The 14037-nt window shown below is 39.1% G+C and overlaps 2 protein-coding genes across 4 annotated transcripts in view; one reads left to right on the top strand and one right to left on the bottom strand.

Annotated features, from left to right (window-relative positions):
* Positions 1-11065: 11065 nt before the first annotated feature.
* LOC147872030 (protein argonaute-2-like) overlaps positions 11066-14037 on the top strand; it is a 36513-nt gene continuing 33541 nt past the window's right edge. For 2 of the 3 annotated variants that reach the window (XM_087359514.1, XM_087359513.1), the window contains exons 1-2: positions 11066-11205; positions 12299-12443. In XM_087359514.1, the coding sequence (XP_087215640.1) occupies positions 11182-11205; positions 12299-12443 (169 nt within the window). In that variant the 5' untranslated portion in view covers positions 11066-11181. Of the gene's footprint in view, positions 11206-12298; positions 12444-14037 lie in introns of those variants that run through there. The other variant, XM_087359517.1, reaches the window with a different exon arrangement.
* LOC147872031 (glycerol kinase-like) lies at positions 11200-13901 on the bottom strand. Its single transcript, XM_087359519.1, has 3 exons — positions 13811-13901; positions 12954-13136; positions 11200-11775 (listed from the first exon to the last, which is right to left on the bottom strand). Exons 1-2 carry the CDS (start codon positions 13866-13868, stop codon positions 13018-13020), a joined length of 177 nt encoding a protein of 58 aa, XP_087215645.1. The 5' UTR covers positions 13869-13901; the 3' UTR covers positions 11200-11775; positions 12954-13017.

Raw genomic sequence — 14037 nt, 5'->3', positions numbered from 1 at the left:
TAAGCCGATGTCCTTCGAGTGGTCTCTTTCTTTCAGGTTAACCAACCAAAATTCTGCATCTCCCCATGCGTGCTTCATGCCCCGCTCACCTCATTCTTTCCTGATTTGATAATTCTAATCATATTTGTTGAAGAGCAGATACAGATTAAGAAGCTCCTCACTTTGGAATCTCTTATAGCCTTCTGTCGCTTCATTCCTTTTAGAGCCCATTATTCTCCTCAATATCTTGCTAAATCCCAATATTTCCTTGTTGTCTTGGATTCCTGATTCGATATTCTAAAGCAAATTCCAAACAGCCAAATCTATAGAGATACCTGAATTTCCGAGTTTGTCATCTGATGTCCACTCACAACCTCCAAGCTGGAAGACCTCCCCTTGTCAGCTGCCCGCTAGTGCTTATTTAACGTATTTGTAACTACTCTCAATATTCTGGAGGGCTTCTCCACCATTTGGAACCTGAGGACGCGCCATAATATTCTCAAAGTTCCGTGATAAAAACTATGAAATATCTTTTCATTTTCTGGGTAAAAATAACGGCAATTTTAATTCCTGGTATAAATTCAAGGAACCAAGAAACATTTTCTCTTGTTTCAAGCTGCAAATTGTAATTAGGACTATAATTTCTCTTTCTGCATATTACAATACAATTTTTCGTTACCGAAAAGATTGTCGTTTTGGAATATAGTTCAACAGAAACATGTCGTAGGCGTGCTGATGCAGTAATCATAGCTCTTCCTTCATAGTCGAAAGGACCAAAAGTCGATTTTAAAACCAACTGCCCTTTCGTCGACTTAACTTCACAGTCGCTGTCTTACACATCGATATCAGTTATCTCGATGTCACTCATCAAAGTTACTGGTGCCTGCAGTACGATAAGTTTGACGTTTTTAAAACAAACTAAAGTTGGAGTAGAACTAATACTGTGTTAAAAGATGGTGATAGAGGTAGCTAACACCTCTGAAACGTCGGCATTTTATTTTATTTGTCACAACAATTGAAAAGAGCAATTTACTCCGGGGCCTGAGGGAGGTAACCACATGTATACTGATTTTAGTGATATAATCTTTAACAAGATACGAAACAGCTTAAAACTGTAAAAGCAGTAACAGATTGCACAGAAAATTTATAATATTAATACCATGACGTCACAAAATCGATCACACAAACAAAGCTCAAGGCCATTGGAAGGATATTCACTTTTATCCGGACTTGTTCTCGAGCATTCTACACGTGTTCATTACAGTGGATATTAGAATACTTCCCTCAGTTTTGTTACATTTATCACAGATATGCACACACCGCCTCGGTTATCAGTGTGTTCATGTCCGTCTGTACGTTACAGAAGATCTACATGAAAACAGATTCAGGATCGGTTTGTAGTTAAACATCTATGTAAATGTTTATATCTCGCTAACAAAGGAAATACCAGAATTCGCATAACTCAATCTTTTTGAAACTCATTTATTTATTTTTGTTTAAGGAACAGGAATAAATCCTAACAGCATAATGCGCAAAGACGCGAATTTAGCTGTTACGTATATTTTCTTGTTTTTGAACTGAAGGACGTACTTTCGATAATTTAAAATAATTCACTAACTTTCATGGCCCTTTCTTTGTATCAGTGAGAAATAGCTGGAATTTCGTTGCGGATTTAGCCAAGATGATGTTCTTTTCTTTGATCATTATTCTCCTTTGTACATAATCGAGTGTTCATTACGAAAAATCGTACATCTTTTGTCATCAGTTCTGCTTTTCTGCTTTGAGTTGGCTGTAAAAGCAATGGAAACAAGATTTCGAATTCTGTCTGCAGCCTTTTCCTTTACTTTCAAGTCCGGTGCAAGTAGATGTTTTGCAATGCGCAAAAATATCCTCTGTCCAACGATTTGTACGAAATTTAGTCGGTTTCAATGTTACAGAATGAATTCTGAATCTTGACTGTCAGAAGAAGGAAAAGTGTAATAAGAGGTCGTAATTGTTTTTTATACACATTAAAACTATTTTCACTCTCGATACAAATGAAATGATGAGCAGTTTGCCGTTCAGACACTTGGCTCATTCTGGTTCATCCGTGCGTTTTCTCTGCATCCTTTCCCGTCAAACTTCGACTCTTCCCACAATCACATCTGTGCCTGGGAAGCACATGTTAAGGTCCTATGGGGAATGCAGGAGATCGGATAGCGTGCTGTTGGTTCATGAATAACCTTCAGTGTGGCCACCTGCAGGCAGGTAGATACGTAGACAGGCTACCTCGTCTCACCTCCCGCATCCACGCTGTGTGACGCAAGAACCTCCAAAGCTAGACCTCGAAGAATACAAGGGTTGGGAGGGAGGGGCCTCGGTTTCTGTCTGAGCAAACTCATACACTAACCTCCCTATCGCCGGCTACATCCAGATGTCCGTACAGTTCATAATGCCATTCAAAATTCTTACAGACACGTGCAATTCTTCAGCAGTCGAACACAAAATACTGTTCGCTTGTTTTTTGTTTTGTCATAAACTGAAGACAAGTGCACTGGTGTTGAAAGTGTTGACCAATGGAACACTCAGATCAGTGGTAGTGCTGCAAAGAGATTTCATGTCACAGGAGAAAGTGTTAAAGTGTAACCATCACACATTCTGTATTATTCTGTTCTGGTCTTGTCACACCGTAAAGCGAGATGCTCGTACAACCAGATGTGTTCAAACGTCACTTAATGTGAGGTTGCCAAGAAATGTAGACACCGGAACGCTGATATCTGCAGGTTGGGAATCAATGAAGTGAACTATGAACTCGATATCCAATACAACGCCTCCCTAGAGCAGTGCCTCGGACTCCACATTTATGTACACAAAAAATATGCTCCCTTTATAGATGTTTCTTATTCAAGAGCCGAAGATGCAGAAGATATACAAGCTATCGCCACTACACACACACGCGAAGGCTTATTTGAACATATTTTTCTCGGCCTGGTGAAAATATTCGTTTGTCTGTCAAAGCGACGTCAGTTCGCAAGCCCTCACTGCGGTGCGAGAAACATGTTTCAGTTCATGTTTCTGATCATCCCCATCACAGCAGGGGTCCCACTGGTGCCAACAGCAAGCAGTGGCAGTGTCAGTGAAAATACAAACAATTTTGTCTTTGTGAGGAGTAGTGTTATGAGTGCAGTAAACATTACAGAACATGACCGTTTATGCTGGACTGACGTCAACTGCGCGGTTCTGTATCCGGTCTGCAACAGTCAGCCGACATCTTGCCGCTGCACGCCTCCAGGTATCTGCGTTACCCTCCGAAGATATGGCGACAGATGCAGCAGCCACGATGACTGCATAGGCGCCATGCAATGCGTTTTAAACCGAAACGAGTTCGTCAATGAAGGGAGAACAACAGCGACTGGAATCTGCCGCTGTGTGTCCCGTGGTTTCTATAACCCTTTCCTCAAACGATGCGTCAAACGTTCGGGAGAGGTCTCTAAACATCCTAATGTAGTTGCTGAAGATAATGGTGTCGCACAAGGCATGGTGACGAAAGAGACCTTCCTGTCGTTCCGGATTTTCCTGAACCAGGAATCGAAGATGTTGATGCTCCAGAAGATATTCCCGCTACTTACCACGGCGCACTTCTGGTTGGATTCCTCAGTCTTGGTTTAGTGATCGGATGCCTTGGGTTGGCAATGTCGTATCACTGCACAGATTCACGACTGAGAACACAGTTCCATCATCGACTGCCTTACTCGAACAAGTGTCTGAACTCTACGTCTACATCTCGTCGCCGTGCACCCGGATGTCCACCTAATCTACCTCCAGACGACAAACACGCCGAAATTATCCCATTAGATATATGCATACCTCCTCCTCAAATGTATCAAACGTCGGGAATTCAAAACTATTTGACTATCAATAATAGTGTCAGGAGAGCTTCTGGTACATAGGTCTCTCTTAACATGTTTTGATCCGGACTGTTTCACCTTGAGGTGAAATTTTGAACAAGGCCCGAAAACAGTTTCAGTTAAAGGTGTTTATTAGTGTAAGCCTTACACTAAGCACAATGGAAATTGTAACGATGATAATGCACCTATGAATCATTGCTGTTTCAATATATCTTATTGAATTTTATTTTTTATTTAACACGTTTGATTATAGTGTGAGTGACACAAGAGTTTCAGTCATCAAAACATATGTTTATACTTAAAGTTGAGACGTTAGTTATTACTCTTTTATATAATTAGCACAACTGCAGTAAATCAACATCTCAGCGTCACGAGGAACCCGAATAATTAAGTTCGGCGTAGTTCTTGCACGTGCCCTGATTTTATCTCAGGCTACAGCTGATATTATTAAAAAGTGAGTACATTCTGTAACAACAGCAGCAAGTGTGTTTGCAGTTAAATGTGAATCATGTTCAATGAGTGATACTTTACATATAACACTAAGAGGCAATGTTTATGAAGAATATCGTTGTTAAGTTCCGCAGAGAAAGTTCTTCTGATGTGATGTACCTGACAATACTCGTACGTAAAAGTTTTGGTTGGAAAACCTGAAAGGAATATACCACGTGGGAAATCTAGGTATGGATAGGAGGATAATATTAAAACGATTCATAAATAAACAGAGCGTGGAAACGATTCAACTACAGTCCAGGACTGTAATCTTGAGACTTGCAAGTCTCAATATTACAGTCGTGGACTGTAGCTGAGTATAGGGACCGGTGGTGCGGAGTTCTGAACACGGTCACAGATGTTAAATTTCCATAAAAGACTTGAAGTATCTTGAATAGCTGAGTGACTATGAACTTCTGAAGAACAACCCTGCTCGATCGTGAATGTGCTCGGAGATAATTTAAAAAATATGAAGAATTAGACCTCCATTTTATCACTTTTAATGTAACTGTTTTCACTTCAGTTTTGTATGAATATAAAGAAGGTAAAATGTAGGTTAATGAATTTTTTACTTAACATTTCCACTTTTCCTGCGACACGCGGTGTGTAACTTTTTGAACAAGTTTGTGTGTGTTTGAGGATACAGAAAAAGAAGAACTGTCATTTTACTATTTATTTCTGTGACTCGCCATTTAGGACAAACATGTCATTGCATATTTTTCGACACCTCTGTGACTAAGTTTAGAAGTAAAAAACCTGTAATTATTCCAGCGTCGTCTCTCCCGGAGGAACATCTTTTGTACTGACATTTATTCTATGAAGAGACGTATGGGAATATAATGAAATACAACTATTTAGACTATTTACCCTAATTTTCCAAAATATACGAAAGTTTATGATTTTCCCGCGGTTGCTTCTTTTTAAGGGAACATTTTCTTTGCCTGTTTTCTTTTCGCATGAATCACACCGATCAATAAGTTCTTTTATTCATCTGTGACAAAGTTTAAAGTTAGGAAGAAGACAATAATTTTGTCGGTCTTGTGTGTCCAAGAGGAACTATTTAGTCTGCCATTTCATTATTTTAGGAAGATGCGGTTTACGTAGACTCCTAGCGGTTAATTTTCAAAACTGTGAGAAGCGTGTAATTATCCGAAGGTTATCCCACCGAAGGAAACGGACAGTCAGATGGACCGACTATTGCCTGTTATATATTAATAGGTAATTTTTAAAACCGCTTGATTAAACGTCTTGAGATAACTGAGCAGTTGTATCATGCCAGTCGCCAGGGGTAAATGCAATATTCGCTGTACCAGTAAATGTCCATAATGCGCGCTCGCAGCCTTATTTATAATATATTTTTCAACAAAACGATGTGTCCTGAACTCTTGTTATTTTATTAGTGGCTTTTTGATCAGATTTTGACCACTAAGAAACCACTGAAAACCACGGAGACTTAAATAGTTTACCCCAAAAGTGAAAAGAGAAGAATAACCACACGAGTAAATATTATATGGGTACTTACAGAAACAACACAAGTCCAAAAAAAGTAACTTCAGCTATAAGAACAGATACAAAAGATGTTAGCGAATTATAGCCGTGTCAAAAACTGACTTTCTAGCCATTCTTGGGGCCAATAACAATTATTATTTGCCAAAAATGAAACAAGGGTGAAATAAAATATTTTCTGGCCTGATTCTTTTTCTACCTTAGGTTTCATGAAAGTGAATTTTGTGTCATAATTTGGCTTTGAAAATGGCCGATTCATATATGTAGATGCTTTATGTAATATCATTATTACACAACAATCCTGTTATAAACTCTGTGTAAGAACAATCCTATTTAAATCCCATTTTTCATAAGATCTTTCTGTAGTTGCTTTTATAGCTCTCTGTTACACAAGTCATAAAACAAAGAAAGGACGGAGAAATAATAAGAGCTACTAACATTCACATTCTAAATCTTCTACCAGATCTGAATCCAATGATAGGACCTGTAGCCCGTTAAATATGATTGACAGTTGGTCTGTGATGTGTTAAAATTATCAGAAGAAAAATATTTTATGATGCAGTCAATTAAGAGCAGTATGTGAATATTATTTCACAATCCTTCCATCAGAAATTAAATGAAGGTACATCCAGCAGACCTACTTGTGAGTAATAACACCTTTTCACTTGTCTCATATTCTGACTCCTCGCACATTTGACATTGTCATTACTTTGTGATTGATGAGAGTGTGATGTGTTGATGTGTTGCAAGGTCTGATCTAACATGTAAACGATCTGTTTTCATTTAAGATGTCAGCATCTTAGTGTAGAATACATTCACAAAGACGCCAGAGCTCGGATATTGTTAAAAACTTTTATGAAGTTAGGATGAGAGAAGCAGAAAGGGAAATTTTATTCAAAATCAAAACCCAAAGGAGAGGGAAATGTCCCTCTACCACTCATTTAATTATGAGAATAAAACAATATGGTGATGAAAACCAGCAAAGAAATGTACCCTATGCAAATTATATGATTATAATACCTATGGCATGCATTAGTTTTTGCTTTGATGTAGTGTGTCATAGACCACATCCATCTACCGGCATCTCTATGTCTTTGAGTTATTTGGAGATGGAAGGTCTAATAGCATTAACTGAATGAATGTGTACCTCGAGGATAATGACTAAAGAAGAACGATTTGAATTCAGCGCGCTCTGTTCGCACTGACATCTCTGGTGAGAGCATACAAACCGTCCAGAGCTATTATGGCGGTCTGTATGGAGTCGTTTGTGTATTGTGAAGGAAAATTTCGTTGTAGGCGCATGTCTTCTAAGTTTTAAAGTTAGAAGATTGCACGGTAAGTGTAACTGAGTGTTCGTTATTCAAAATACAAGTGATTAGATTTAAAAGTACAAATATATATGTCTATCGTGAATCTGCTGTCTTGTAACATATATTTTGTGGTTATGTTTTGTAATTACACATTAAAATACTTAAAATTAACATACAAAATACGGTGAATAAGTAAATTCACCAGTTAAGTAAAAGCGTTAACTTTATCTTGGGTTTTGTATAAGGTGGTGTTACCCCAGGCACATGGCAGAATTACTCTGTATGCCGGGGGAATTCCGTCAAATGTGTTTTCGCAAAATTCTGTCAAATAATCAAACGTATAGCAGAAATGATGCTGTCATATGCTGACCACTCACCCCCGTCTATTGCCGAGGTTAAGAATGAGTAGGAGTTATACCAACTCTCCTCCTCCTCCTCCTCCCCCCCCAAGCGCCTACATAGTGCATAGTGGGACTGCTTTAATTCTACATTTTAGAGCAGAAATTATTACAAAATTCTCTATGTGTTGTCTTCATGATGAATTACTCTCTAAGATTCAGCATTTAGCTATTGTAAACAATGTTCATAAAGAAAGTAAATTAAATTTTCCTTTAAGGTGATGTGATTCCCCCACTCTGACTAACCTTCTGCATGTAGGTGGTAAGTACAATTAGCATTTCCAGCTTATAAAACACCTGATTTCTGATCCGTTAAGCAGTGGCTGTTACTGAAGCAAGATGATAGCAGCCCAACACGAGTTCACTATCATTTTCTTTTTATTCTAATTCTTAACTGTGTACAAACCTTAATAATTATGAATAGCTGAATCTAACTATAAATTCATAAACCCAGCCAAGTCTTTGTTGAAGTTGCATAAGATTCTTTTATCAGAATTATTGGAGATCTTTTCTTTTTTTCAAGAATTCATAACAAGAAGAAGAAGAAAATTGTAAAAGGTACAGATTTTGTTATCCCTAAACTAAGGCAATCAAAAATGTTTTTTCCAACAGTATCGATCTTTCTGTGATGGTTCACTGCTTTCTTAAACGCCTTCTCAGAACAGTGGTCTGGCAAAAGCAAAGTGTTTCCGATGCTTAATCATTACCCTGTTGTTTTATCACAAATCCTGTGCATAACGTTATGAATGATTCATGACTAATTACAGGGGGCGTAGATCAAGATCCTGAGTGACACTCTTCAGCATCATGGATGTTTTCAAGGACATAATCACTAAGACCAAGAAGAAGACAGGAATACACATTAAGCTGGATGTTAGAGAAAGAGGTTGTGAGGGTAGGTGATGGACTGAACTGGCTCTGTGCTGCTTCCGTTGACAATCTTGAGTGCTAGCAATCCTCAGTGTTCTGCTTCTAGTACCACAGCTAGTGAGTAGCATCTCTGTGTCTCAAGCCCTGTCACACGTAACTCATGTAAAATGTTTTGTCAGCAGGATAAACTAACATATGTTGTATCTCGAAGGATGGTGATGGGATACGGGAGCGTAGACCGAGCGGAAGTCTGTTGATTGGGTGCGTTGGACACTTAAGAATTGAAATTCAAGCTTATTTGTAGCAACTCAGTAGATATATGTATATCTTGTTGTTTATTGAAACAAAGTTACACCAGTTTATAGCTCGGGTCAGTAAACTATTAGGCATGATGCAGAGTAGAACGCAACGTTCGGTGGTGAATTCCGGTGTAGTCCGCGTGGTGCTTACAGACAGTGGTTTATAAAGGGGATTAAAAGTGTGTCCTGTGCCGGAGGGGCAAATACTCATCAACAGGTGCGTGGGTTTACCGTAGGGTGACACACTTACTTAGAGACGCGTGGGGTATTAGTATAATCGGATTTTTGTATAGCAATCTTCTTATCATTTTTATGGTTCATTATCTCCACAGTCTGGCTTGTAGCATCTGTAGCTTACTGACCCTTACAATATGTTGACGATTACAGGTATCTATTAATAATAACTAGAAATAACAAACACTACATACAGTCATACCTAATTACATGTATGAAGGGTTGATATATGGCAAGAGGGTCCATATGCGACACATACTCCATCTGCGGTTTTCCACAGTACTTGGCCCCTGAAGCAATGAGGGGACAGGGCACAGCATGGTAATTATTTCATTCCATGAGGATGTAAAAATAATGATACAGTTTAATTTAACTGAACCACTAGTGGTTTCTGAATCTGGTGCAGTCGCCTGTTTGGTATCTGGTGGATTGGCTAATGCATATTTGTCTGTCCGTCCAGATTGAAGAACCTGAGCGGATTATCATTATATGTGTTAATAATGTGGACTCATTTGCTGAGGACATCAATGTCAAATGTAAATACAGAATGATTTTGTAATATCAATAGAAGAGTAAAGTTAGGAAAGTGACTTTTAACGTACGAATAAGAAATATACAAGAAAAACCAAGGAAAACTCAGCGTAGTTTATGTCTGGCTACAATTACTATGTCATCTTGATTTACAAAGAAAGCAACTGTTTGCTCTTAGAAATGTTCAAGGTAACATCGGATGCAAGAAATAAACAACTCTGCTTGATTTTATTCTTGATTTTTCTGTTTCCGGAGGTCGTTGTGAGCGACTGTGATGGAAGGTGTGAAGAAATGAAACTGGCTCATTTCAGCCGTTGTCCTAATTTGGATTAGTTTGCCCCGAACGAAGACCAGTTAATATACGAGGTGCGATCGGAAAGTATCAAGACTGTGTCAATAGAGGACGAACCGGATGTAGTACGAGCTTCTGCCGCTAGGGGGTGCGGCCTACATTCATAGTGAATTATTGTGCCAGCCGGCATCATCGAATTAGCATTTGTTTCTTAGTTACGGGCGTTTTGGTAGTGCATTACACCGACCCTCCTGCGATTTCGGAATGGCGTGTGCACAAAATTTTGCCAAAGACTCGCCAAAACGGCTACGGAAACCTATGAAATGCTAAAGCAAGCATTTGGGGAGTCCGCAATGGGTCGTGCTCAAATTTTTGTGTGGCATTCACGTTTTAAAAATGGCCGAACCTCTGTCGATGATGACGAGCGTTCTGGACGACCATCTTCGAGCACAACGCCCGAAAATGTTACGAAGATTCGGCAGGCCATTCACGAAGATCGACGTCGTACCATCAACGACTTGTGCGACATTGTTGGGATAGGCTATGGGACCTGTCAGCTGATTCTAAAGGAAGAACTCCACATGCGACGCATCACAGCCAAGTTTGTGCCAAGGCTCCTGTCTGAGGACCAGAAGCAGAATTGACTTCTCGTTTGTCAGGAGCTCAAAGATCTTGCCGGATCGCCGGATTTAGCTCCGTGTGACTTCTTCCTCTTCCCAAAGATGAAAATTCAGCTAAAGGGAAGGAGATTTGAGACGATAGAAGAGATTCAGGCAGAATCGCAGATGGTGCTTGACAGGCTGACAAAGAAAGATTTCCAGGCTTGGCAGCGGCGCTGGGATCGTTGTGTTCACTCCCAGGGGAACTACTTCGAGGGTGATGAATGAATTTAATACCTGAGATAAGTGTACAGGTTTTTATAGGCGCAGTCTTGAAACTTTCCGATCGCACCTCGTATGTTTTCTGTTTTAATGCCAGTGAAGTAGGTGCATTTACATGTGGAGAGTTAACTTTAGGAAAGAAAACAAAATGCAGGCAGAAAACTACCTGATAGCCAACAGGAAATAAGTAATTATGGTTATACAGGGAATAAACAATGTGTGGGACAGGGAAGGAAATGGTTCCCAAAGCGAAAAACACTAAAAACTGGAAACCTAAATTAATATAGCCAATTATCATGAAAGTGAGAAAACTGAGAAACACTCTTTGGAATGTAATTTGAGATGAGTCTTTCTAATGGGAGAGAAATGAATTAAGTCTTCTTTTGCAGTTGAAATCTGAAAACAGTTGTGATAATGCTCAAACACTTCCTACCAGGAGTGGCAAATCTCGTAGTGAGTGACACCAAATTATGTTCAGTCGAGGGAAGAACGAGTGCTGAGGAAAATGAAGAGGCATCCATTCTATGCTGTAAGTTTTTTTTCACACATCTGTTACCATAAAATATAGATGTTTCAGTTGTAAACTGCCTTCTTCATGGATCTAATACATTAGAGTCCTGATTATCAAATCTAAACAGGATGTAAGGATGATTATATAATTAAAAATGTCAAATAATCCAGAAGCCTGAAGAAAGAGACGAGGGTAGCGCTGCTAACGCCTATTCTTTTCAAATCCAATAATGAAGGCACTCTGAAGAAACTGATTTCACAAAATGTAGAACGGGCTTGGCCAGGAAGTGTGATTTATTCTGCTACGTACTGAGTTGGCAGCTGGTAAAATGAAACATTCTGAGATGGCACTTGGATAAAATGGAATGTCAGATAATTGGGACTCTACTGTATTAATAAGAAAACCCAGTGTGCAGTTTTAAGGCTTTTAGTAATGTTTCTACATATTATTTTTTTGAACTTCAGTAAATAAATAAAAAGTGTGGTTTGTGTTCCCAGCGGCGGACTATCCGTGTGGTGGGGTGAGTGATCAGAACCCCACATTTTGACATGAAGCATGATGTATTTCATGCTGAACTAATTAAGTACCCTGTAGATACAAAATAAACACAGGGCATATTAGTTTAATTGTAGTTATAGGATAGAGACAAGAGTACATGTACCGTTTAAGTTAAGCAAAATTTGCAGATGCCGATCCTATGGAATGGACCAACATAGACTGCTTTACCCATGCCCCCTTGCCCCTCTGGGAATGGCTCCTCCTAATGAAACATCTCATGTGCAATAATTCTGGAAATACTGGCATTAGTTACACAATAGAATTACATTAACAGGCTTAGGAAGAAACTGCAGTACTTGCTGGGAGGTCAGAGTTTCAGAAGAAACCTCTCAGTATGTGACCAGACAACTGTAAACTTCCATCCCACTAAATGTGACATTGCAAAGCACAGTTTATATTTACACAGAAGATTTCACTTCATGATCTTTGTACGAACTCTCTTGACAATTGAAGGGTGTTTTAAACTGAGGTGTTCTCATTTCTGCTTTGCCAGGCTTCAGTCTGCATTAAGCGCTCTGTTCCATACTATTAATGCTTGTGATTTTTACTACAGGACACCACGTGGGATAACATCAGGGCAAAGACGGTACTTCTGCCGTACTTCCTGCTTCTCGATGACAACATTGTCGATGATGATGAAGACCAGTTTGGCGTGGATCCTCACCCTCGGTTACCAGGCGCTCAGTCTCACTTTCAGGGTCAGCACAAGTATTTTGCAACATTTTAGTTTGTGTTGCATGAGAATAAAGTTTATTTCTGGTCCTTCTATTACTTTTAGAAAAGTTGCTGAACCTGAGGGCCATTTTGCCTTCAAGTTACGTAATAATATAAATGTTGCTGTTCTGCTTAGGCCTTGGCTGATATTTGTGCACTGTAACTCTGGTATGATTCAACATTCACACTGCCTTATTTATTAACTTGCTTAATGCATATAAATGGCAAGTATTAGAAAAATAATGGTCATGACTGTGAACTGTAGAGTGATATCAGTAATATAATGGGTTGTTAACACCTTGAAGTACAGTCTTTTCTAGAAGCTCAGAATTTACTCAAGTAGTCCAGACATTAGCCACGTCTAACATTTTGTAACATACCCGAACTTTTCCAGTGAGACGCTTCTAGCACCCCACCTGCCCTCCAATATATCTGGGCATCATCTCATTCCGCAGTGATGGACCACTTAACGTGTTGAAAATGTTTAAACGTACCTTTTAAGAAGGTAGCTGTCCTGTGGGTTTTAATGCTGTCATATGGTAGAAGATTACAGACGTTTCAGAGGTGAATGCTACTTCCAGGTTCCTTATACAAATCCCAAACACCAATCTCTTCAGCTTGGCTTGCAACCATTGCTACTCCCAGAGCTTCGATGCTGACGTATGCAGGTGTTTGTTCTAAGCAGAAGTCGTAACAAAATGAGGTAGGATTTGAGGTTTTCATGATGGTGAGTCTGAAGAAGACAGCCATCTTAATAACAAAACTAATTCTTTTTTATAACCTTTCTGAATTCAGTGTCACTTGAAAACCCATCAAAATATAAATCAGTTATTATTATTTACTAAATATTTCATAGCATGGTATGTTAGTTTTGGATTCATACATTTTAGTTAACTATTTTCTTTCATTAATGTTAAGCGTTTTACAATTTGTGTAGTTGTTTAAGCGGAAGGATTTGTCTTCATTAGGCAATATAACTTTGTGGCATTCTAAGTGATAATGGTATGGCATTCAATATCAATGATATAATAGCTGATCTAGCCCAACCCCCCCCCCACCTATACTTAGTTATATTTTGATGATTTTTCAAGTAACATTGTGTCTGAGTCAATGGTATTGCATCCAATATCAAATCTGATGATGTTATTATGGACTGTGACACCATGTACTCACATACAAATACCAACATTTCAGCGATATCACCATTACTGCCATATGTAGGGTACACTCTCTGTATTAACGTCTCTACTGGCCTATATCTGGTACGCACATTCTTGAACTGTGGGGATGAAACACCAATAACATGATTCCAAATACTTATCCCTTTACAGACATAAAGCACAATACTTACCAACAGGAATTCTGCAGAGTTCTGCCTGCAGTTGCATCAACAACTTATTTTCAGTCATCTTGCCATCCACTTGCAGTTTGGTCAAATGATGACCACAGTCCCTGGCAATTGCTTCTAGAATGTCTCTCGTTTGAAAGCATACTGCCTCCAGCGCAGCATGAATAATGTGATTCCCCGTTGTAAACTGGCTCAGACCACAGATAATGCTACAAACATAAAACGGTTAT

Source organism: Zootermopsis nevadensis, unplaced genomic scaffold (genome assembly GCF_977971745.1).
Source record: "Zootermopsis nevadensis isolate Lab colony 2312 unplaced genomic scaffold, Znev_1.0 Znev_ptg000031l, whole genome shotgun sequence".
In the NCBI taxonomy this organism is placed as follows: domain Eukaryota; kingdom Metazoa; phylum Arthropoda; class Insecta; order Blattodea; family Termopsidae; genus Zootermopsis; species Zootermopsis nevadensis.
The sequence above is the reverse complement of the archived record's forward strand: the minus strand, read 5'-3'. Positions and strand labels throughout refer to the sequence as shown.